The 25,102-nt window shown below is 43.9% G+C and overlaps 5 protein-coding genes and 2 non-coding genes across 7 annotated transcripts; 4 read left to right on the forward strand and 3 right to left on the reverse strand.

Moving 5' to 3' along the window:
* Window positions 1–6,792: 6,792 nt before the first annotated feature.
* Window positions 6,793–8,514, reverse strand: LOC137914750 (heparan-sulfate 6-O-sulfotransferase 2-like). Its single transcript, XM_068758247.1, has 2 exons — window positions 7,940–8,514; window positions 6,793–7,622 (listed from the first exon to the last, which is right to left on the reverse strand). Exons 1-2 carry the CDS (start codon window positions 8,512–8,514, stop codon window positions 6,794–6,796), a joined length of 1,404 nt encoding a protein of 467 aa, XP_068614348.1. The 3' UTR covers window position 6,793.
* Window positions 8,515–8,998: 484 nt separating this feature from the next.
* On the forward strand, window positions 8,999–9,071 carry trnaf-gaa (transfer RNA phenylalanine (anticodon GAA)). The gene has a single exon. It is a non-coding gene; the product is annotated as a tRNA-Phe (tRNA).
* Window positions 9,072–9,513: 442 nt separating this feature from the next.
* LOC137914761 (transmembrane protein 179-like) lies at window positions 9,514–11,731 on the forward strand. Its single transcript, XM_068758258.1, has 4 exons — window positions 9,514–9,836; window positions 10,394–10,531; window positions 10,619–10,697; window positions 11,540–11,731. Exons 1-4 carry the CDS (start codon window positions 9,514–9,516, stop codon window positions 11,729–11,731), a joined length of 732 nt encoding a protein of 243 aa, XP_068614359.1.
* Window positions 11,008–11,080, reverse strand: trnak-cuu (transfer RNA lysine (anticodon CUU)). The gene has a single exon. It is a non-coding gene; the product is annotated as a tRNA-Lys (tRNA).
* A 1,868-nt stretch (window positions 11,732–13,599) lies between the features above and the next one.
* LOC137914743 (heterogeneous nuclear ribonucleoprotein U-like protein 2) lies at window positions 13,600–17,962 on the forward strand. Its single transcript, XM_068758239.1, has 12 exons — window positions 13,600–13,695; window positions 14,173–14,315; window positions 14,712–14,788; window positions 14,911–15,153; window positions 15,232–15,344; window positions 15,483–15,749; window positions 15,874–15,996; window positions 16,094–16,195; window positions 16,772–16,937; window positions 17,199–17,432; window positions 17,513–17,553; window positions 17,885–17,962. The coding sequence occupies exons 1-12, from the start codon at window positions 13,600–13,602 to the stop codon at window positions 17,951–17,953; spliced, it is 1,674 nt and encodes a 557-aa protein (XP_068614340.1). The 3' UTR covers window positions 17,954–17,962.
* A 244-nt stretch (window positions 17,963–18,206) lies between these two features.
* On the reverse strand, window positions 18,207–21,044 carry LOC137914753 (uridine diphosphate glucose pyrophosphatase NUDT22-like). The gene is made up of 7 exons (XM_068758249.1): window positions 20,994–21,044; window positions 20,716–20,834; window positions 19,942–20,401; window positions 19,742–19,861; window positions 19,357–19,454; window positions 18,559–18,652; window positions 18,207–18,391 (listed from the first exon to the last, which is right to left on the reverse strand). The coding sequence occupies exons 2-7, from the start codon at window positions 20,799–20,801 to the stop codon at window positions 18,230–18,232; spliced, it is 1,020 nt and encodes a 339-aa protein (XP_068614350.1). The 5' UTR covers window positions 20,802–20,834; window positions 20,994–21,044; the 3' UTR covers window positions 18,207–18,229.
* Window positions 21,045–21,771: 727 nt separating this feature from the next.
* Window positions 21,772–24,846, forward strand: LOC137914756 (dnaJ homolog subfamily C member 4-like). Its single transcript, XM_068758253.1, has 7 exons — window positions 21,772–21,813; window positions 22,401–22,491; window positions 22,585–22,675; window positions 23,003–23,184; window positions 23,434–23,598; window positions 23,832–23,918; window positions 24,016–24,846. The coding sequence occupies exons 2-7, from the start codon at window positions 22,409–22,411 to the stop codon at window positions 24,110–24,112; spliced, it is 705 nt and encodes a 234-aa protein (XP_068614354.1). The 5' UTR covers window positions 21,772–21,813; window positions 22,401–22,408; the 3' UTR covers window positions 24,113–24,846.
* The last annotated feature ends 256 nt before the right edge of the window (window positions 24,847–25,102 follow it).

Here is a 25,102-nt window from a genome sequence, read left to right on the forward strand (position 1 = left end):
AACGTGTCGACGTCAAACCGCTTTTTCCTCCTTCTCCCAGACGCAAAGGAATCGTTTCTTTGTTTTCCAAACAGCGGAGGGACCGCAGTGACGCGAGGCGGGCGCATGCATGCAGCCTGCTGTCTGAACTGAATACAGATCACAATCAGTGGGGAGACCGAGTGGAGATAAAGTGCAGCCGAGCTTCATGGGAAGGGGGCAAAAAGACACCAAATCACATCAGAATACTGGTGCACAAAGCGAATACACAAGAGCGAGATGCAGGAGGGTGAGAGGGGGCTGCGGCAGATAGTGTCGGCCCCTGCGTGCGATGGTGGCAGACACAGACGGCGGGGGGGGTGGACGTGTGTGAGAGAGTATGCAGATAGACAACCCAGAAGGAGAACACTGCAGTGGAGGGGGGGGGCTGATCTGATACACCCACCTTCATACACAAGAGCAAAGACACATCCCAGCAAGAAAAGAAAAAAGATGCAGCCATGAGAGACGAGCAGGTGCAGCGTTTGCTACTCTGCTTTGCCTCCTCCATTGGAGTGGTCTGTTCCTCCTCCTCCTCCTCCTCCTCCTCCTCCTCCTGCTCCTTCCTCCCAGTCTACCTACACACTGACAGGAACTTTTCTGGGGGGGGGGGGGGGGCAGGTCAATCAAGCCTTTCCTGAGTTCCACATGGACCTGCGTCACATCCTGATGACGCAGATCAGCGATTCAACCCAGCCCAACACTCCTAAGCAACAATTCACCAAATGACTCAGTCACATTACGGCCATTTTTGGAAAGCGACACAAAATTGTCTGCCCTTCAAAGCCCTTCTTGTTTTTAACTGCACCCTGTGCCTTTGTGTATACACAGTAATGACCTTTCACTTGCTGATATGCACCACCTTCAATCTGCTCAAGAATCCCCCCCCCCCCCCCCCTGGCTGTGTACGTAAAGCCTTTCCTTGTTATTTATTAGCTTTGTTTTTGGATTCCATCAATGTATATGCAGGAAGTTAAAGTCATCGTGCCACAGCGCGCATAATATGCTACTCTTGGGGAACCAGTTTATCCCAGAAAGCTGAAAGTTTGGAGAAAAGATCACTGTAATTAAAATAAATAAAACCAACACTCCTGTATTAGCCTCTTTGCACTGGTTCCCTTTATGCGTGGCCTCCCCCCCCCCCCCACACACACACATAAAGCTCCGTTTTGGTGCCACACACATCAGCACATCCTTTGAGGTTCTCGGATTAACGTCGCCGATCTGATTCCGGCCGAGGTCGAAAGGAGACAAAAGTGTTTGCATCTACCTGAGGAAATCACACCGGCCGATCCAGCGGTCTCTTTAATATCCCTTCTCAGAACGTGCTTTTATCAAAGAGGCTTTTATCATTATATCTGGACTTTTTTTTTTACCTTTCTATACACTGTTGTTTGTTTTTCTGCTTGTGAAGCAAAGCTAATAATAATAAATCTAATAAAATAAAATAAAATGCATGGATGATGGATGGAGGGAATCTTTCTGTGTTTATTTTATAACACCATTAAGGCTAATCACAGTTTAATAAACGCAGCAGGCCTGTTTATATTTCGTCTCGTGTCTGAAACCTTCAGCAGCAGCCGCCTGGACGGACCTGCAGCTCTGACCATCTGTCCAAGTTCAGCAGATTGTGCGGCTCGGCGGATTTACAGTTTTGTTTTATTCAAACGAGCCATGATGCTCCTCGAACAGGAAAGCATTTCAGGAGAACCAGTGGTGCTAAAGGCTCATTTAATGCCCAGTGGAAGAACAAGAAGATGATCATTAAGATCATTAAGAGGAGCAGTCAAACCTCAAGTGGCAGGAAATGAGCTGCACACGGTGACGCTAATATGACATTTCCACTTCGTCCACCTCTTTACAGGATACTGATAATACAGATAAATAAATCAATTGTGATTATTAATGAAATGTTTATGCTGCAAAATACTCAGCTGGCAGTTCAAAGGGTGAAAATTCAATTTCATTGTGTGTGTCAGCAGATGATGATTAATAAAAAGCATTTCATTTCATTTCTTTTGTGAGTATTTTTTAAGAGATGAAACACCTTCTTTCTAAAATCAAATATGCTGCAATACTAAAATATGCAGGAAGCTATACCACAACAGACAGAAAACCAGAGGCGGCCATAAGATATACAACCATTAAAAAAAGAAACACGTTTGAGATAGCTGCTCCAGCGACAAGGGCTCAAAGTGACACGCTTGATGCTGCATTCATGCGCAGAAGGAGCCCACAAACCACATCCATCACAGCAGCGATGAATGGGTTAAAGCTTTTAAGCAAATACAATGCATACATGATGACATAGTTTAAATTTGTGCTGAACAAATATGCACTGACATAGAAAAGCAGGAAATATGAGGACAGTTGCCGGAAGTCGAACCGAAGCTAATCGACCGACGCCGTGCTGAAGCCAGCGGGGATCTGCCACATGAAATGTATAATTAGACAAGAGCCAGTTAAAATAGAGATCCGGGAGAAACAGTAGGAATTTCAAAGAGATGAATTATCAAAATAGTTAATAGAGTTTCAGCTCTAATACACAGGCACACCTCAAACTACTGCCTAAATCATATTCATTAACAGTAATAAGAAAACTGTTAAAAAATGTCCCAACCTTTATGCTAAGCCCTTGCAGGGATGGATATATATTTTTTATAATAGTCTTGTCCTCCAGGTGTTTGCTAGTGAGAAGAGAGGCTCCTGCAGTTGGCAGGGGGGATCACAATGTAGGTGAATCAGGATGGGGGGGGGGGTGTTTAAAGAGGGGGGGTTGGCTGCCATTTCCTCCTGCGCACTGCGTCCCTCATCAAACACAGTGCACCAAAGGGCTACCAGCAGTGTAACCTTCACCAGAGCTCTGACGTCTGCAGTTTGACCGGTGCAGGCAGGGTGAGAGAACCTTGCACCATATCTGCTCACGCTAAAAGATAGCCTTGAGCTAGCTTCATACCCAGACACCTTGCACAGAGCCTGGCAAGCATTCAGTCAAGGCAAGGCGACGGGATTAGTAACAGTTCTCCTTTTAGAGTTCTCCCTTTGGAATTTTCTTTTGCTCGTTTGTGTATATTTTAAGCTCCCCCGTCGATTTCATTTCCGCCCAGTGAAGGATGAAAATGGTGGCGGTTTGGAAATCATGACATTGCTGTACTGTTGGAAACGTAAAGCCTTACAAAAGAAAGTTTAAGTCTTTAAGTCCGGAGGTTGTGAAATACTTTAGATCAGGTTCACTTGATAGAAAATAATGTTGTTGTTGTTTTTTTCAGTTTAAAACTTCAATTTGTGAATCACTTAAAATAATTGAGACACTAAAGAAGTCCAACTGGTTTTTCAAACGTAATGTAGGGATATTAAAATAGCAGTTAAAATGAAGCGCAAACAATGGAAAGCATTAAACTGAACGTTACGCACAGAGAACAAGAACACTGGAATCTACATAATGTTTCCTCGTTGCTGCAAGCTTGGTGAATACTTTTTAGAGGAGTATAACAGGTGTGTTATAAAGCCAACCGTAATCTCAAACTAAATGATGTCTGTGTTACAGTTCGGTAAACACAAATCTCATTTGTCAATGACAAGGTGATTGATTAAAAAGGCAGACGGTGGAAGATCCATAGATCAGAATGAGAGTGAAAGCCAACGGACTGGAGGGCTAGAGCAAAGTAATTAGGTTAAGTATCAGTAATCCTTTCATCTCTAAAGCACTGCATCCCATTCAAACAAAACACACAAGCCCATCCTCTTATACAGGAGAACTTTGCCAATGAAAAATTTAGAATGTATTTGACAATTCAGCTGCACTGTAAGATTTAATAGAGAAACCCAGTGTTAGTTTGGGATCTTTCATTCCCCTCCCAGTAATACTGGGAGTTCACCGTTATTGCTATAGGATAATGGTATTCACAGTTATTATACGTGAACCAATACTATACAGCCACCATTTATAAAATGAGCATTACTGCTGCTGCTGTTTTGCTGAGTAATTTTATTTGCTCCATGAAAGGCTGGAGTCACGACTGTCTCCGAGGTGAAATAAAAAACAGGTTCTGAAAACAGGAATTGTGAGCGTTGAACTATTGGAGTTCGTCGGTTTGTCACGTTGACATGAAGCCGAGAGAGAAACGAGCTAGACTGGTGCACGGTGCCCAGACGGGAGGGAATGTCGACTTGTCTAGGCTGGCTGTATTGTTAAATACAGGAGTCGTGATGATGATGATAACGCCTTCACTGCAGCTATGTGTAGAGAACGTCCATCCTATAGAAGGGAACTGGTCACAACATGGGTGTCATGGTGATTTGAGTGGTTGACACCCAGACGTAAACAAGGACAAGCCTTGAACACATGCACGTAGTCATAAATCCAGGAAGCAAACCGCCGGTGCCTCTTCCTTTCAAAATAAAATAAAATAAATATTCCTTTCTAGCATACAAAATAAAATAAAATAAAAATTCCATTCTAGCATACAAAATAAAATAAAATAAATATTCCATTCTAGCATACAAAATAAAATAAAATAAATATTCCATTCTAGCATTTAATTAAATACAAGACAACAGTGACGTCGCACGTCAATGTCACACGGATTTTTAAATATTTTTATTTTTGTTCTCCACGTCTGATATGATCATAAATAGGTTTGAAGCGCTCATATTTAATGACTTTCAGAACCAAAACCCTTCAAAGACTAAAATATAAACGCTGTGTTTACATACGTCATGTGTAACTACGCAATAAATGACAAACCAGCTTCAGGCGCGAGCGCAACAGCCATTGGACGCTGCTGCAGGCTGCTTTAATGCGCGACGAGCGTTAAATGTTGCTGCGTCAGACGAGCTCTTACCTTGTTTTATTGTCCGGATTCAAACCTCTTCCCCTGAAATGAGCGTTGATTTTAAATGTTTACGGGGGGCAATTTCCCCACAAAAGCGATTTAGAGAGCAATCGGGAAATGTCGCGTTGTTGTAGCTAGCCAGACAAAATGAAACGAAACCTTTAAAAAAAATAAAGCACGGCGGAGTGACATTCAGAGATGTTGTTGGCTGTGACGGGATCTGCTCAGACGGAACAGTCGAATAACTGATTGTGAAAAAAAAAAAAAATAACGCCGAGGGAGGAGCTGGGAGGGAGGGAGGGAGTCAAGATAAAAAAAAAAAAAGAAAGGTCCGCAGAATCACAATCCGCTCCCATCAAAGCCTGTCGGGTGGGAAAGGTGACCTTAAATCAGGTGTGTCAGATCCAGGCCCCGTTTAATGGCGCCTCTGTTATTACCGAGGAGGATGACCGCTAAAATATACCTCCGCCAAAGCCATTATCACTGAATAATCACCTGAGAACGCATGACAAAAACAAACTAATGTAATAAAGAAGGACTAACAGCCATTTATTGCCTTTACTCGAATCTGCCTCACGCCCAATTAAGAAAAGGCTTCACTGAACCTGGAATATTACTGCTAAAATTTGGAGTTGAATTAGTTACCTGGAAAAAATCATTTCCTATTATAGGTGGCTCTATTCTACGTTAAGATTTCACTTCTTATCAGACACATAAAATCAATAGAAATTACTCCTGAATCTGCATTATCTCAACTGCACGCTGGCGACATGTTGCCATAGATACTCTCTCATTGTGGAAATTAAAATTTCAGACACAGATCACAGATGATGATCTGATTATGATCTGAATCAGATTGCACATAGAGGTGGAACATTATGAGTTGTCTATGCCTGTGTTTTTGTTTTTATTTTGACTGGCTTATTTAAGTCTTACTTGGGTCAAGAACCACAAAACAAAGTCCGTTATTGATTTTTGGATCATTCTTACAGACAGTCTGAGGGGGAAAAAACAAGTTAGCGAACAGACAATAAGATAAACGAAGAAACAGAAAAACACTGAGTTGTTTTTAAACATCTAGATTAGATTAGATTTGTTTTACTTATATTCAGTTGGGAGCCTTAATAATAGCAATAAAATAATAACAATAGAAGCACCTTTAAGTACATGTATCCTGTATAATATGTTTGTTTGTTTTTTTAATCTGAAAAAACCACAGCGGTTTCTGTTTGGAGTTTGTTAAGATTACTTTATTGCCCCCTGTTGGCTCGTCAGAGGATTGCAAGTTCAACGCATAAACTAGCAGTAACGCACAAGAGACAAAATACATTTGAAAGCAGGATATCGCAATATTACAAGAATGGAACCATGATTCATTGTTTGTGGAATATTTTTTGAATAAAAAAATTAATACATTTTGGATACATTCGACCATTTTAAAACATTAGTAGTTAATGATAAATGTTGAGGTATGTACGAACATTTCAGTTCTAGTTCTGAAACTTACAAGACGTAAAATCACAGGTACATTATCAAATGTATATATTTCAGAGAAGACAATGATTTGGCAAACATATAGTAGGTAAATATCAAAGAGTAACAAACAAAATAAAAGATAACTAAAATAACCCTTCTCCCATTCCCAGCTACATCTCTAAAGTTCAAGTGCATTTAAAAGCCAAGAGAAATGTCTCAGAGGTTTAAGGGATCAATGAAATGGTTCTCAGTATAGAATCTTTCTGTCAAGGGAAATGTATCCAATATGAAATCAGTCAAACGATCAGCATCAAGATAATCAATGAGTACAAGATTTAACAATTTATGGTGAGAAAAAAGAAAAACAGCGGAAGGCATGTATTGAAATTGATAATTTTTCTTGATGAACAGATAAGGCAGAAATTGGTTTTCTTACTCTTAAGACATCTTACTTCTTGTAATAGTCACTTCCACTGTTCCACATTGTCCATGTAATCCTCCATGGTGCCGCTCTCATCCATATCCCACCAGTTTGGGAGAAGCATCTCAGGCTCCACGTCGTCTCCGTCAGCCTTCCTCCTCGGCTGCTGCTCGCTTAATCCCAAGTCTCTGTCGGGCTGAGGTGTTTCTGTGGGCTTCAGTTTACTCCCTTGCTTAGTTACGAGCCTCCCACGGAGCCGCCTCCTCTCCTGCTGCCGCCTCTCCCTGGCCTGCCTGCGCTCCTGCTGCCTCGCCACCTGGAAACGCTGCAGGAAAAGGTCACGGGCGTACTCATACAGCTCCACATCCCATTGGTTCAGCCGGAGGATTCTGTGCTGCGTCTCGGGGGGCACCTCGACGCTGGAGGCCCGTGTGCCGTTGAGCTGCGTGAAGGGCGTGATGAACTCCAGGTTAAAGGTGCGCTCAAAGAGATACTGGGTCTTACGTTGGTATTCCGTCAGCCCGAAGAAGGCCATCCCACACAAGTTACGCTTAGCACTCTCCAGGAGCACCGCCCAACGCTCGTCCTCGCTCATGGCAGACACGTTGTAGCAACCCACCAGGCTGAGATCTGCCAGCATGCGCGCCTGCCGGTTGTTGGCCAGGTTGTAGGGGCAGTCCATGAATTCCTGCAGGGAGCATCCCGACCAGTCGTCTCCCGAGTAGCAGCTCGGCAGCTCAGACAGCGTCGGCGAACGTCCGTCACACACGTGCAAGGAGGCTTTCCACGTAGCGCCACGCTGCACGTGACGCCACTCGCTCAGGTAGCGGGACACCGGGTCTCTTAGGATGGTGATATAATAAAAGTTCCGACTGGAAAGAAGAAAGTGGGAATTAGGTTTAAAATTAGAATCTAACAGAGTCTAAATATTTCATCGATTTTCTTTTTTTCAGTTTTATGCAGTGATTATAATTCTTTATCTAATCATTTGCTGATTTGCTCATAATAATAATCATTGAAGAATATAGTTGATTGCATTGATTGGATACATTAATATAATTGCAGAGAACTAATAGGGAGATAAACACAGAACATTTCCACGCTACATAAACACACCTGATTTCCAGATAAAGAGTTGCGTGTTTTTTATATACTGTACCCCCCCCCCCCCACACACACACACACCAACCTGGGCACGTTCTGTGGAACCTCTCGGGAGTCCATGCGTGACGGGACGCAGCTGGTCAGCTCGGTCCAGTCCGCGTGGAGCCCGCAGCTCCAACCCGTGGAGAACCGGGAGAAGAGCCACGCTTCCTTCTTCCCCGGCCTGTAACAGGCGCATTTCTTCTGACCCGCACGGCACTCGCACGGCCTCTCCAGCTGAATGTTTCGCACCAGGTGTCGGCCGAACGTCGTGCCGCCCGTCTTTTGAATATGCAGGAAAACGATCACGTCATCTCCTTTGATGTTGAAACCTGCGACACGATTTAATTCTGCATTTGTGAAATTGAAGCGAGGGACGAAGCGAACCAGAGCGCCGTCTTCCGCGCTGTACGGATCCCTTTGAAGTCCGTCTTTGGTTTCGTTGGACGTGCGCTGGGAACCGGCCGCGCCGTCGCCGTTAAACCAAGACCCCATGTGGCGAAGCATCGGGCACTCGGACCTGCTCGGGCAAACGTACTGGATCATAACGACGCCGAACAGCAACGCCATGAGCAGGACGACCAGGAGCCGATGGTGGCTGCTGCTGGACTTCTCATCCATCTTCCCGGGACAGACAGAAGCGCATCACTCAGACGGTCCCGGTGTCCCGGAGCCTTCCTCGGTGGAATGATGCGTTTAAGGGGCCCGGTGTCCCGGAGCCTGCCTCGGTGGAATGATGCGTTTAAGGGCACCAAACGCAGCGAGAAACAATAACAATGCTGATGGTAGCCAGAGCTAACGGTACCTAGCCAGGTTATCTCACTAAAACGGGTAATCGCTTGTGATTGTAGCCGTGCTGCGCATATATATTTAGTAAAATGCGCATTATCTGAAAATTTGTGGTCGTTTTTGCAGATATTATAAATTGAAGAAAGCGATAATCGCTGTGAAAGGAAAAAGAACCCACTTCCACTCTATCGTCGATTCTTGACCTTTCTTCCCATCAGCCTCTGCGGCGTAGGTGGGCGTCGTTACTACGACGTCATCGCGCACTACGTAAATGCTGAACGTTATGTAAAGTTATGGTGGCGCTCGTTCCCCGTGTGCCGAAATAGCTCAGTTGGGAGAGCGTTAGACTGAAGATCCAAAGGTCCCTGGTTCGATCCCGGGTTTCGGCATTTTGGTGCGGCAGATTTTTCGAGAGGGCAATCGAGACACGAATTCCAAGTAACTGTAACGAGTAACTGTCCGCATTCTTCAACTCTCTAAATGCCAATTTATCTTTCATAAACTGGTGCAATCACAAGCTTATACTATTTACATTATACATTTATTACAAATGATAGTTCAAATAGGACAATTAAGACTTTTACGTAAGATAAAGAAGAATACCAATTAAAGTAAATGTGCAAAATAAAGACAAGTTTATGCAATAATAAAATAACACTAAAACGAGAACGATTTAATGAAATATGCACGCTGAAGCATTCTGGTTCTTGGCGTTCGTGACAGAGTGAGACCTCTGTCTGCTCCGCCTCGTCTCTGAGCGGTCCCCGCCCCGGTGAACCGCTCCACGGGCAGCAGCAGACCGGAGGATGTGCTGACACTAAGCGCGATAACATGGAGCTGGACCGTCGGCTGCTGCTCGCCCACTGCACGGCCCACGCCCTTTCCATCTTCGTGGGCTTGCTGGTGGTCGTCCCCGTGGCTCTCAACGGCTCCGCGTTCAAAGGACGCTGCGCTTTGTTCTCCGCGGGCTACTGGAGCACAGAGAACCGCGTCGAGCTGCCAGGGCCGCCCGGAGGCGTCTCCCGCCTGGTGCTCCAGCAGTGGGGGCCGCCGGCGGCCTGCCAGGTCGCCGCCTTTGTCGGTATCTTCAGCGTGCTGTACGGGGCGGCGCAGGGCTGGAGGGGCCTCGTTTATCTGCACGGGCGTCATGACGAGTGAGTGTCGGTCGTTGACCTACTTCTGTTCTGTCTCCGTCGTTGTATGGAGAGACATTTGTTTTATTTTTATGCAAGCAACCCCAAAAAAAAAGAAAAGATTTCAACCAAATTAAAGATTTGCAACGAAAAAAAAGATTTGCAACCCAAAATAATGATGTTGATAGATAATAATGGTCTTGTTTGCAAATATTTTTTTAAATTGCAAATCCATTACTTTCATTTGCAAATCTTTTATTTGGTTGCAAATCCATTACTTTTGTTTGATTGCATAAAAATAAACAAATGTATCCGGATATTGTTGCAGCAGCGGTACTAGTAACCCAACAGCAAGCCGCGTAGTAATATTCAGTGGTGAATACAACTAAGTATATTTGCTTCACTGCCTTTACAGTTTTTAGGCACTTCATACACCTTGGAGACAAACATTATAGTTCTCACTTGTTACAACAATTGATTTTCACCTTGCTGCATCAGCATTGATTATAATATAGTAATATAGCAAACTTAATCAAAACCTGCTCCTAACTTTTGGGAGCAATTTTGTTTGTGCTCAGCACCCTGTTCTCGTCCTTCCTGACGCTGGTGCTGAGTATGTGCATGCTCTTCCTGTCTGGGGGGGCAGCCGTCATCCTGTCTCTGGGACTGGTCTCCTGGTGTGACACCGTCACTGATGACGGCACAAAACCCTTCAGGTACACAGTCTGACGATGAGCCTTTATAATCCATGTGACATGGACTCAAACGATGGTTCTCAGTAGTTCATGTGCTTTTGTGCTCAGCTGTACAGAGTCCCAGTCTGTTCCTCTTCATCTGGACGTGGACACGTCTTCCTTCTACACAGAGCTCAGTCTGGCAGAGGTAGGAATTGCGCCTGCTCAGTGGTGGAGCTTGACAATTAAAAAAGAAAAATTATAACAAGCAGATATACAAAAACCTCTAATGGGTTGATTCTTTTGGAATTATACAACTCATTCATTTTTGAATAAAACGTTTCTAGAATGAATATTATAATACTGCAACATTGTGAAATGTGTCGGCTGCATTTAACCCATTAGTGCGGGGCTACGGTTCAAATTCAGGTGAAGTATCCAGTCTGGAAATCCTTCAACGTGACATGTTTGTATACATATTTCACATTTCTGTATTTACTGACTCTTTAAAAGTTATGCGCCCAACGTGGGGCTCGAACCCACGACCCTGAGATTAAGAGTCTCATGCTCTACCGACTGAGCTAGCCGGGCTTGGATGTGTATACAGTCACATATTTCTTACACCTAAAAATCAGGAAGCACTCAGCTCATAAGCTCGAGCAATGTGTTCACTAGTCACCATGGAGACAGTGAGAGGCGTTGCCAGGAAAGTACAATCAATTCATTTCACAGCTGTCAAAGGAACGTTCCAAATGTTAAAGTTATGACGTCCACCGATGAATCGTTAGCCTCGACGTCTGCGTGATAGCAGGATTACGTACTCAAAAACCACTGAATGGATGAGTTTAAAGGAATTTCTATAATGATGCGAGGTAGGGCGACATGCTACATGTTAGACGTGGAACGGTGTGGGCTTGGGTTAGGCCGTTAGGGTTAGCATGCTGATTCCTGTGGCATCCGTCTCTGTTCTTCATTCATTCTACCGTCCATGCACTCTCAGACTTATGCGACCACCTACAGCCTTAACTGATTGATCCCCTGCGTCCTCAGGCATCTCTGTGGTGTGTCGCTGCACTGTGGCTGGTTCAGTCCGTCCTGGCCTTCCTACGCCTCTACCATTCTCACAGCCAACACATCAGCGGGCCGTGTCGCCCCCGAGAGAAGGAATTGCTGCTGGGACACAGCCCATCCGATGGTGGCTCCCCCGCACCTCCTCCAGCAACCCCTACCCTCTTAGTTTAACTGGGAGTTTGTAATATAAGATACAACTTTGTTTTGATGCTAATGTTTTCCACGGTGCCGTTAGCGCTAAATGAAGCGAGTCGTGTAAAAATGACTTAAGACATGCTTATATTTAGGGTCATCATCCCAGACAATAGAACAGGACACATTTTAAATATTTCATTTATGCAAATGGTTAAAAAAATATATTTATAATCTCATTAAGAATCAGTGATTATATTATGTAATTGTATTTAAGAGAGCGCTGGCAGATTAAATTTTGAAATTTAATACTGAAATAAGACACAATTTGTGAGAATCAAATAATCTCCTTGCTCTTTATAAGAAAACTTGTGCCAATAATTCACTGTTAGATTTTTAAAATCTGAAACATGAATGGCCAATATTAATCAGGCAATATCATGCAAGTTATCAGAGAAGACAAAAACAACAACATGAATAATTAGAGAAGTATAATATAATTTAAGAACCGCTCTGTAAACACTTGATTATTGTTATTTCACCAGAAACAAGGTATTTTTCCCTACAGTATTTTCCACAGATTTAATTTGGGCAGTTGTGTCACTGTGTGAGCACGCCCAGCGGGTTCTGTTGTGTAACAGAAATCACTGGCACTCCTCTCTCTCTTCTTGTGACGATTGTTATGATGCTGTTTGTGTGGAGATGGCCTCACAAGGTGTTAGTGGAGCAGCCAAATTCTGTCAAAGGACGCTTGTGTCGTCTGCGCAGGAGGATTAGATCGGTGCTGGTATTCACACTGAGAGCGATTCGTGCTGCACCTCGACCGGTCAGTGAGGAGGTAAGATGTTTCTGGCTTTGATGAGTTTTTAAAACGAATGATTCAAAGTTGTTTCTCTTCTTTCTGTTACTTGCATGGTTGTAATGACACACGGACAGCGGAGAAGAAAATCTGAAGGAGAGAGAGATGAGACAGTACTATAAATGTAAATAAACTATTCCATATGTCGTCTTTCTTTTTGTATTGTAATTCTATATGCTCCAGATGTTTACTTCCTGTTCCTGTTTGTTCATACTGACCGTGTTGTGTTTTGCTTTTTTTTTCTGGTTACTTAAATAAGAAGCGTTGCCTTCTGAAAGATTGTTGTCTCAACTCATGTGTATTAAAATAGACACAAACATACTGACTGATTACCTCATCTGTTTTGATGCTTCTTCATTCCGATGAAAGGGGGGCATAAAACCAATTAACAGTAGGTTAAATAGAATACAAACGTACACATGCATCACTTTGATCGACATGTGTAATTGATGGCATCATGAAATTGAAAATGTGCCACAATAATGAGCCCATAATAACGGACAAAATTCCATCTTTGTATCTGCTGAAAACATTTAGTAAACTTTCTTTGTTTTATAATCATGACTCATTATGGACTTTTGCACATCTCGATTGAGATGAAGGAACCGAGGGAAAACGGGAATTTCTAACAGCGTTATCTCAAGGATAAGCGTTTTGCACAAAAATGAAACTGAATGAATTACTCAATTATTACTTATAATCACAATCAGAATGCCTTATTGGAAATTCCATCAGAAACATTGCTCCACTCAACAAAACTCAGAAATAGGAAATTGACAGTATGCACATTAACAGAAATATAAAACTGTAATTAAAGATATGTTCAAAAAAGCAATAGATTACCAACAGCAAAGACGGGCAGCGAAACTCCAATGCAGATGGTGGCGATGACGCGCAAATACAAAAACAACAGAAGAAGAAAAAGTATCCGATGACGTGGAAGAAAAACGAGCCAATCATATTCAAGGATACCATTTTGAATGAGCCGATCTTTCGCTCTGGTCTGCTGTTTACCTTTGGTCGATATTAAACTTCTAAGAAGACAACTATGAAGCTAACGGAAATCAAAAGGTTAAAAGTGTCCGAGCTGCGGTCCAGACTTAAAGAACTCGGTCTGGACGCCAAAGGCCTGAAGGCTGAGCTGGTCGGCAGGCTGTGGTCTGCTCTAGAGGCTCGGCAGCGGAGCGGACAAGACGGGGAGGAAAAACTACAAGAGAGCGGACAAGACGGGGAGGAAAAACTACAACAGATCGGACAAGACGGGGAGGAAAAACTACAAGAGAGCGGACAAGACGGGGAGGAAAAACTACAAGAGAGCGGACAAGACGGGGAGGAAAAACTACAAGAGATCGGACAAGACGGGGAGGAAAAACTACAAGAGATCGGACAAGACGGGGAGGAAAAACTACAAGAGAGCGGACAAGACGGGGAGGAAAAGCTACAACAGAGTGGACAAGACGGGGAGGAAAAACTACAAGAGAGCGGACAAGACGGGGAGGAAAAACTACAACAGATCGGACAAGACGGGGAGGAAAAACTACAAGAGAGCGGACAAGACGGGGAGGAAAAACTACAAAACGAGTCCTCGCTGCCGCCGGCTGAAGCTGCTGTGGCCGCGCAGCTGGAGCTGGTGGTCTGCAGGAGAGAGTTCACCGACGCTGCCACGCAGACCGAGCCCGACACCCGGCTGCCGGCACCGGGTCACCGGGCGGAGGGCGCAGGAAGAGCCTTTTACGAGTTCAAAGAGGAAATACGATACAAAAGGTAACCGAAAGCAGGTCGATAAGTGAGGCTGAAACGCTGTAGCATGTCTGAATGGGGGGAGATCCGATCCTTTTTCTGATGGATTTGTCCTCCCGATTCAGGTTCTGGTTCTTTCATATACAGTCAGGTCATTCTGCAGCTTTACTTATATTAGCTAACTTTGGCACTTGTTTGCACCTTAAAGGCCCCCCCAATCCACGAGCATGTCTGATGTAGTTTTACTGATAAAAACAGAAAATAAGATTTGCACTTGGTTTAGTTCACTTTGTATACTTTATCTTACAGCTGCGCCACTTAAATAGAGAAAATATCCCCCAAATGTGTCTTTTTAAAATGATCTAAGAACAGATTGTTGTAAATCAGTGTGTGTGTTTCTTTCCATCTATTCTCAACCAGATCCAAATCACCACAACCGCCCACTGAAAGAGGATGCCAAGAAGAGGAAGAGGAAGATAAAATCAGATTAAATCCACGTGGGTCCATAAATGACATGCGCTTATTTAGTTTGTCTCAAACTGAACCGATCATTTGTTGAGGATGGGATGTGACGAGTGTCGAACCTCCTGAAACCAACGACCTTTCCCTGTTCGCTCAGATGACCGCCACCTCCATTTTGAGGTGGGCCCAGACGGTGCATGCGGCCAGCCGCGCTTCTGGGCTCGATTCCCCTTGTTGTGGTCGGGCTGCAGGCTCACGCACGGCATGCGGCAGGGCGGGGCGGGCTTCGAGGTCCGGCTGGAGAGGAAGTTGTCGACTGCACGGCTTGAAGAGGAAAAGGAGGTGTGCGCTCGTGGCGTAAGAGTCGGCTGGTCAACGACGACCGCCTCTTTGCTGCTGGGTGAGTTCCAGGTCGGGGGGGCGGGGGGGGGGGCTCTAGAACTCATTGCTTTTAACCTTTCTCCTTCTTGTTTTATAGGCGAAGATGAATTCTCTTTCGCGTATGACGGACGTGGTAAAAAGGTGTCCGGTGGTCGGGAGGAGGCGTTTGGGGAACCGCTTTCCGTGGGAGACATCATCGGCTGTTACGCCGTGAGTGACGGACTCCTCTTTGAGTCTCCCTGTGCTTTGTCACATGACGGGAACATACCTACCTCAGAAATACACGTCTGCGTCCTCGGACACACGTTTCCGTGCTTCTCATCTCAATTGTGTTTGTTTGTGTGACAGTCCTTTTCCACAGATGGCGCCGTTGACCTTTCTTTTCATAAGAACGGGCGTCCCATGGGCGTCGCCTTCTCCCTGGACGCCCCTGTGCCGCCCGGCCGTGTTCTGTTCCCTCATGTTATCTGTAAGGACTGTGCAGTTAGAGTCCACCTGGACCCCACAGCCCCCCCCTGGTACCCCAGTCCTGAAGGGTTTACTCCTCTGGCGGCTCTTCCTGCCGGACAAGTCGAACGCTCCACTTTGGCTCCGACCCCCAGAGCAGATTGTGAGGTGAAAAGTATTTCAACGTTGATTTTAGCTTAACTGAAGGGTATCATTTGAAATCCAAAGTAACTAAAGTGACAACAAGACGTGTTTGTCAAATGTCACCCCCCCCCCCCCTGCCTCTGTCCAGGTGTTGGTGTTAGTTGGCCTCCCTGGTTCGGGGAAGAGTCGCTGGGCCAGGACTCTCATGAAGCAGCATCCAGAGAAACGGTACAGACTGTTGGGCACAGAGGAGCTGCTCGCATGCATGATGGTCGGTCACAAAGCATTCGGTATCAGGTTTTATTTCTATATAAATGCACTCCCGGATGTCAATAACCTCTCCTACCCATCCTTAACTGTTTGTGTAGGGCGGGGGGCAGAGGGAGTGCAGGCTGCAGCAGGCCTCTCGCTGTCTAACACATTTGATCAATATAGCCGCTCAGACTCCCGGCAAATACATACTCGATCAGGTAACTCTAATTATTCTTTTTATTTATTTATTATTACACCTCACACACACTTTCAGTACTTTGGACATTTCCATGATTAGAAAGGAGCAGATAGAAGAATGATATATCGTTTATACCCACAGTAAATACATTCCGTCAAAGTTGGTATAAAATAAATAGTTTGTTCTTTTATCTCTATTTAAATTCCAACATATATCGACTACTTTTTAAATCATTCTCCTGAGAATTCCACAATTTTATCCCCAAAACAGACACGCACATTTGTTTTAAAGCTGTTTCTAGCCATTTGATGTTTAAAATCATGTTGTCTTCTATGGTTTTCATTTTCCGAAGTACTAAACACAATCAACTTTTGTAAGTCCTCTGGAAGAATTTTGTTTCTGGCTTTCAGTCTGCAATTCTACAATTTTTTAAAATTGTAATAATCCTGACTTAATAAAAAATCCATTTGCGTGATCCCTAAAATATTATAGCCTTGGATAAGTATCCGAGTCATTTCAGACATAGGAATGAGGACATCATTCTCTTCTTCCTTGTATTTAACCTCCTTTGCTTTGTCCTCTCTCTGTTGTCCAGTGTAACATCCTCGTCTCTGCTCAGCAGTACAAGCTGCGCCAGTTTGCAGGCTTCAGACGGCAGGTGGTTGTTATCTTTCCCTCAGCAGAGGAGTGGAAAAGACGACTGTCCCAGCACCGGACTGACGGGGAGAAGATCCCCGAGACTTACCTGCTCAAACTCCAAAGTTAGTGGGAATTAAGGCCAACTCGGGGACAAAAGCAGCGGGTGAAGCCGGGTCGGAAGGCATTTCTATCGGAGGAGAATATGCATTCCTGCAAACTCTGACTTCCTAGAAAAAAAAAAGCAACCATTCATTCGGATTGGGCCAGTCTGTCCAGTTAAGGGATCACAAGACTCAGAGCCGTGTGAATAGGTTTAATGCAAGTTGATGTGAAGATCATTTCTCTCGTGCTTCATATACATTAACTTTTGTTCCTTTCTCCAGTGAGCTGCAACCTTCCAGAACAAGACAGCCACCTGATGGAGGAGCTGCAATATGTTGAGCTCCCTCGGGGACGGGCAGAGGCGCTCCTGCAGGAGTATAAAGGCGAAGCTCGCAGACTGCTGCCTCCCATCCCCGAACAGGAGAATAAGAAACCCCGACTAGACAGGAAGAGAGTCCACCCTCCCTGCCCTCCGCCTTCACGCAGGGCGCCTTGGACTGGGCTTCACTGTCAGGGTGAGAAATGAGGACAGTATTTTGGGAGCTTTGATACGATTAGGATTTTCAGTTGATGTAAATTCTGTTGCTGCTTTTAGGGTGGAGCAACACGCAGTCGTGGAGGCAGCAGCCCAGATATGTGAGTGCTCTGAACTCGCATACGAAGCAATCACAAGCCTCCCGGTACCATTCGGCAGAGTCGATTTAGTCGTTAGTGTTACTACAGTTAAAATATAAAAAATATAAAATAGAACTGCTTTCAGCTTGTCAGATCTGCACTAAATTAATATTCGTTTTTTAAAACAATGGTCATTATGTACGATCTTATGAAGAAGATAAGCTATTACCATTTATTCTTCTTACTCATGTTTGTTTATTTAAATCCCTTTTTAAACAGCAGCTAAGTGACACCCAGCTGTGATCTTTGTTTCAGTGTAGTCATATTTTGTTTTCTGCCGTTTTCATTTCAGTGGCACCCGTATCAGGATGCGGGCTACTACTACGGAGACTTTGGCAGCAGTGGCTACGAAGGCTACTGATGGAGCGTGAGACGGATGCCGCTGCACAATCTATGTTTACGGAACAACAGCCCGGCTTCAAAGCGGAGATCTGACTGAAGCTCAAGAGTTGAGATTCACTCGCTGCTGATCATCCGTGTCGTGTGCAGAAGTTTTAACACCGGAAAGCAAACTCTCTTCAGGGTTTGATTTAGATTAACCACATTTTCACTTTAAAACATAACGATTAGGAAAAATATGCAGTATTTCTACAATTCTGACAACAGTGTTGGTCCGAAAACATTTTCTCTCTATAATTCATAATTTGGATCCATCGTCTGATACAATCAGCTGGTTGTCATGACACTTGCTGTGTTCCTCTTCATCAGGCTTCACTGTTTGATAAAGCAGCACCGCTCCTTTAGCTGAAGGGCACATCTCCAACCAGAGAGGGCTGCTTCTGCTCAGCTGCAGCACCTCCTGTGAAATCAATGCAACATGCTTTTACTGTGAAAGGGCTCTCAGGTGTGGTTAAGTATTTCTGAAACGTAGCTTGTGTATCTCAATGACGTTCTATACTCGAGAGAGAATCGGCGTTGCTACGCAGACGATCCTCGGTGACCACGGTACTGGATGTTTACTCTCACCCTTCTGCTGAGGAAGACGATGTCTGTGGACTCGTGGGCCTCTGCTCCTCCTTTCCAGTACAACCTCCTCACGTCATCGGATGTCAGTGAGCAACTGAGGACACGCCAGGATAAGCAGCACGAAACGATAACTTTCACAAAGTAAAAAAGTGATTCTCTGCAAATGTCAGACGTCTTTCACTTCAGCTCAGATCCCATCAAGCATCTCCCACCAGACCTGTTTGTCAGAGCTGCTTAATCAAATGGGGGGGGGGATGTTAATTATACACTCTAATATTAAAAATACCCCCCCCCCTCCACTTCAACACAGTGAAGTGAGATTTAGACAGCGAGGATATGTGATGAGGAAGAATGCAATTAGTTACAGAATAAATATTTGTAATTTCTATGGAAAATGTGGAATTTATTTTACCTTTAGTCCCTTTAGTTTGGACATTTTCAATTAAAACATTTCTGAAATAATGTCTTTTCTATGAATTTGTAAGCAGGAAAAGACTTCTGATATAGTTGATGTGTTTGCAAAGTTTCTGTTTTGATGTATGCATGTGACCCGTGGAACAAGCTGCCATAGTTATTTTTGTTTAAGTTATTGATTCTTGTAACTTAGAATAAGTTAACAGAGGGAAATTTAATTCCAGTGGGTTTTCCACACAGTTCAAATATTGGTGGGTAAATCATATTACAGTCAAAATTAAAATAATCTCCCGTTCATCTTTCTATTCCTAGTCCACTACGGGATCCACCGATATCAAACACAGTAGCTTCTATTTGAAGAATTAAAATAAAGAAGATGAGTACCTGACATAGAACTCGGCGCTCGGTCGGCCGGCGCTGGTGTGATTCAGTGCGACGCCCATCAGGACGGGTTCTCTGAGGGCGCTTAGAGGAATATTCACCTGCAGAGAGACAAGCTTCAGTTTCTAGTCTCGCTTCCTCGTCTGCCTTCTAAAGTAAACAACTTAGATATTAAATAATTTATTACCAAGGGGAGAAAAAAAAACATTTAATCTTCCCAAACTGATGCTCATCTATGTTTTTAGGGATATTTATGACATTTGTAAGACTAAAATGAGACCTGATTTTCATTTTTTCTCACCCAGAAATTCTTATGAAATGATTATAGGTGATAAGAGCTTTTAATTACATTGAAGAAGAAAAACAAGCCGCCTCCAGCGGAGCCCACCTCGTCTCTGATCTCGGAGCACACGGATGCGAACAGTTCTGAGACGACGGGCCGCTGCTGCATCATGTCCACGGTGATCTGCTCCTCACGCACCGCCCGGCCGAGACGCTCGCACACCAGCTGAGCAGAACGACAACGCCATGTCCGAGGCATCACGCTGATATTTTCACGCTTTCATCCACGTTATATTTTTACTTCACCTTTGGCTCTGGATGACCTCCGGGGATGTCAAGAAGCCCCCCCGCCTCCGCCACCCTCTGACTCCTCCTGATGAACACCACCTGACTGTCGTCTGTGCGCAGGATGGCGCCCACTCCTAGAGGCTGGGCCAGCAGGGCCAGCGGGTCACCGAACTCTGCTTCTCCCAGCCGACGGAGCTGCCACGCTTGATTGGACCAGTTTGTCCCCAGAAAGTCTTTGTAGCACGTTAGGCCTAATCTCAGAGTGAGGCGTGGCTCAGGTTCTTCATCCTCCGGGAGAGAACGAGTGCCGTGTGGATGTTTAGGGGAACGAGAGGACGACGGGGTACTTGTAGCAAGCAAGCAGAAAGAGTGCAGTCTAAATTTGCACCCGTTAAAAAGCCACGGCTGCTTGGACACCCGCTCCGTCCACACCTCACCAATATGACGCTCCAGGGACGGATCTGTCCGCCTGTTAAAGCTGGCAAGAAGGAATGGAAGCAATGAGCGTTTCCATCTTACTGTGCTATAAATATTAAAACTGTTTTTACCATTGTAAAGCCATCATTTAAAGCCAACAAATACTTTCCTCCAGCTCACTGGTTTCTCTGGAAAATGTAGTTCTTGTCAAATTAACCACAGATATATAGTTTATACAGTAGTTAAAAACGATTTGCATCTCGACATAGAAGAGGATCATGCATTTGTTAGGGAGCTTTTTTCCAACATGACACGGTGTGCAGTATAGTGTACTTATTATATATGCAGATATTTCACTATCCATGATCCTCCTACCTCTCAGAAAGCTCCGCTTGCACCTGAGATTCCAGCAGCCCCCTCCAGGCGGCGCAGTGCAGCAACACGGACACGTCCGAGTCCATCGTTGCCCAGTCTTCAACCGCGCAGCTGCAATTCTGTCATCCGGTGTGTGAAATATGAATAGCAATATTCTTATTTTTTTACACGGTTCCGATGAAAGAAAATCAATTCACAGAGTGCATAAAGGTGTAGTTAAGAAGCGAATCTGTAAATGTTAAATTATGCCAGAGTTAGTAAACACGTTGAAAACTCACCGCGAATGGATTTAACTGTGTCCTGAACACTCATTCAAATCATTGTTTTAGTGTTGTTATTATTTAAAATGAAGATGCAGGACTAGTTTGTATGACGTGGAATAAAACCCGGCATTAATGTCAGCGCCGTCTGAACTCCAACTTCCTGGTGTCAAAAGAATTCAACCCGGTCCAACAGGATGTAGTTAAACGGCAAGAGAAATATCTGCTGCAGTAAAACACCAATATGGGTTAAGATCACGTATATAACGTACCCAAGCAAATTTTCAAGTAGACACAGTGGCGTACTTTTACAATTCTAGAGTGTAAATTTTATCAAACGGCAAGGCAAGATCAAGACATTCTGTATGACAACAGGAAACGTGTCGCGGTGAAAATGTTGTGCCTTATTTTGAAGGGACGAGGTCCCCGGTTTCCGGGTTTCTCGAATTTAGCTTACTGAACTGAGTTTACGTAATAGCCTCATAGCAAGCTAATGTTCTGACCCTCAGTTCTCCTGGTAAGTCATATTTTAATTTTGTCTTTAACCTTAATCCGATATTGTTTTAATGACCTTAATCATTTACACAACACTGCTAGCTAAAGTAGAACGTTATTAGCATGCTAACAGAAGGACTGTCAGCATTGGCTAGTTGTAGCTGCTCAGGTAGCAGAACTAGGCATTCTTTGAAAGTTTTCCCTTTCTATCCACAAAGTGGTTTAATAAATATTTTTCAAACTATTTACTTTCTATTTATCCTTTTGTTGTCCTGAATCAGGTCACGTGTCAGCAGATGAAGCGGCAGCTGGTCAGTTTGAATGGAATCACACTAAATAGAAGGTACAGAAACAAATGCCTTGTTTTCCACTCATCAGAACTTGCATGCCTTTGTTTGAAATGTTGGAGTGTTTTAAGACAAATCGATGGTTGTATAGGGCTAATAATAATAATAATAATAGGAATGAGATGATCGGTGTTAAACAGTCTCAAACCGACACCTTTATCTATTACTCACTTTAATATGTCTTTAATGTGTCACTTTAATTTATTTATTGTTATTTTGCACCTGTGGAGTAATTTATTTTTATTTTATTGGTATTGTAAAATGTCTATGATTTATGTACGAAGGACTTTCAACGGAAAGTTGTTTCTGTATTAAGCATGGAAATGTTATAATATGACTTATTTGACCTAAATTAATAATTGAATTATAACTTTCATATCATAACCAATTTATAACTGGACTAAGTCCACAGAATTAGATTGTTTTACTGGACTTACAACATGCACAGGGTTCGACCCCCGGCATGGCGCCTATATATATTTATCTGTAATTATATTAGATTGTCTGTGCTTTGAATGAGACTATACAGAAGTTTGATTTTAAAACGTTCCCTTCCGCATCTCATCTCCTGTCATCTCTACAGAACTGCAGATGGAGGCTCCGCTCCGTCTGTCTCAGAGTTGTCTCTGGTTTTGCAAGAGTGGACGTCGCCAGCTCTCTCAAAGTCATGTCAGGTAGGCTTTTTTTATTTTATTTTTTACAGTGTACTGTTTGTACTGTATAACCGATGCCTGTTTTGTTTTGACTTCTTTCACCTTTCACCACAGGAAAGCTGTGAACTACTACGAACGACTGGGAGTCAAATCTGACGCCAGTTTGGAGGAAATAAAAAATGCCTTTTTTAGCAAATCCAAGACGGTAAGGCCTTTGTTTGTGAACACGCTGTGAGGACAGGTCTTGCCAGGTGAGGGCAGCCTTTCACATGAGTTTGTTTGTTGTTGTTTTTACCTTTCCATGGCCTTCCTGATTGTTTGCTTTCATGCTGAGGTTCCCAGTGCAAATAAAGATGAACATAATGTGTATTCATCTTGTTGTTTTGGAATAGATGAGGGTTGTCGGTGCAGATCATTAATTTGGGTGCATTTGCTTAACAGACGGTGCTGTGTGTGTGTGTGTGTGTTGAACATGCCTGCATCAGAGCGTAATGGTTTGGTCATTAGATCTTATTGCCGTTATATCATGCAGCTGCACCCAGACAAGGACCCATCTGACCCAACGCTGCACAGCCAGTTTGTGGAGCTAAACGAGGCCTACCGGGTGCTGAGCAAAGACCTGAGCAGGAAGGAGTACGACTTCAAAGTCAGACAACCGTACAGCGGGGGCCAGGCCTTCAGGTCTCCTAGCAGCCACGCACGCTACACAGCCAGGTGAAGAGACTCGCGATGTGTCGGTTTCTGCCTCTTTTAATGTGAACACTTAATAAATGAACTGACAAAACACCGAAGGGCGAATGAATCTCTTCTCCATTTTCTCCAATACAATTTTTATTGGAATGTTTTCGCCGTGCGAACGAACGCAGTTCATTTTCGGCCGTTTCTAATGTTCCTTCCATCTGCCTCGCCTCTTTATGATGTTGCATATCATGATCATTTTTCTACTACTTTCTTTCCCCACAGCACGAGTAATCGGGAGAACATGCGATACTGGGAGCAGTTTCATCAGTGTTATGCACAAAGCACGGCAGAGGAGAGGCAGAGGAGGGAGAGGAAGAACATGCACCTGATGGGCTACTGTATCATCATCATGTTCCTCGGCATCGGAGCTCACATAATCTTCTTCAGGTAAAATATGGGCGCAGTTCGTCCTTTTTTTATTCTGGATCATGATCATTTATTTGCTTTTAGATGATGTCTCAATGACAGTTGCGTTTGTGGAGCTTTTATTCCTGTGCTGCACAAACACATTAATACGACTCGGCACTCACAGAGTACCTGCTGAACAACGGGTCCTTTAGTTCACGCAAAATAATTCTGCGAGGGGTGTCTAAACTCAAATATTTCTCTGTCTCTTTCAGGAAACTACACGAAGTTCACACCAATTTCATGGACGAGAAAGATCGAGTCATCACAGAGATTTACAATCAATCCAAAGAGAGGGCCAAGTGAGTGACGCTCAAATGCTTTATGTTCGCCTGTATTCTCAGTGTTTTTATGGAATATTTTACTCACAACGGCACTTTTGTTTCGTTCTGTTCTCAGGGCCAACGGTTTCAAGAAGCAGACAAAAATCCTGCGGCAGAACCATGCCGAGTTTCTGAAAAAATACAACATCCGTAACAGTAGAGACGACAAATAGCAGCGTGTCCGTCTGTCCTGAGCGACGACGGGTTTTCACCCTCTGTGGAGAGGACAGGAGACAGAATGACACACACACGAACATGGATTTTCTGTGGGTTTCCAGTTCTGCAAATGTTTCCACATGAACGGTGATTCAGAATGGACCGATCCGTCGAAGCACTTTAGTCATCAGCCTGTTTTGAAACGCATCCAGCTTAAAGTATGTACACAAGCATTTCAGTGCCACGATGAACTCGCAAGGGTATTCGATCGATTGTTTTCAACCTCATTTATTAGTTGTGAACATCATGCAAAGCTCAGAACAGGGAATGGAACTGATTGGAGACCAGACCAAAAACAACAACAACAACAACAACACTGTAATGAAGCTGCAATATGTTTTACTGAAAGAAAAGATCAAAGGCCTCTCCTGGGGAGGGCATTATGGGTCAGGTTGGATGAGGCTGCTCAGAGGAAGGATTGAGGAGCGTAACGTAAATGTCCAAGAATCTAAATTCTTAGCAGCCGTTCTATAGCAGATGAGTCTGTGTTACTGTCAAAATGCAACCGCAGCATTTCCAGCCAATGCAGGTTTATTCCTTTAAATTATTTACACTGAGGGATGCATTTATTGTAGATTGTGTAGATATTGTCTAACGCTGGTGTAGAGCCACCATCCACCTTTTTGTCTCAGTTTTTAGGACATGGATTTATTTATTTTTTGACTACCAGACCGCTTTGCTTGAAGCGATGCCAAAGGTAATAATAAATCTTTTCTCATTAATCATTGCTCTCGGCTCGGCTCACCTCTCATTCACAGCTTCTGTGTTCATAAATACCAAACGGATGAGATTTGATCCACTAATCATTTATCTTTCTTAATTTACATGAATTTCCATAAATTCTCTTGAGTTAGAAACGCACATTTACCTTTTTTAATGAGCGAGTCCACAGACGAGCCAACCTTACGTTGGTGAGATAATTATTGATCTGCTCCCTAACTGAGAAG

The sequence above is a fragment of the Brachionichthys hirsutus genome, unplaced genomic scaffold, assembly GCF_040956055.1.
Source record: "Brachionichthys hirsutus isolate HB-005 unplaced genomic scaffold, CSIRO-AGI_Bhir_v1 contig_1470, whole genome shotgun sequence".
Taxonomy (NCBI): domain Eukaryota; kingdom Metazoa; phylum Chordata; class Actinopteri; order Lophiiformes; family Brachionichthyidae; genus Brachionichthys; species Brachionichthys hirsutus.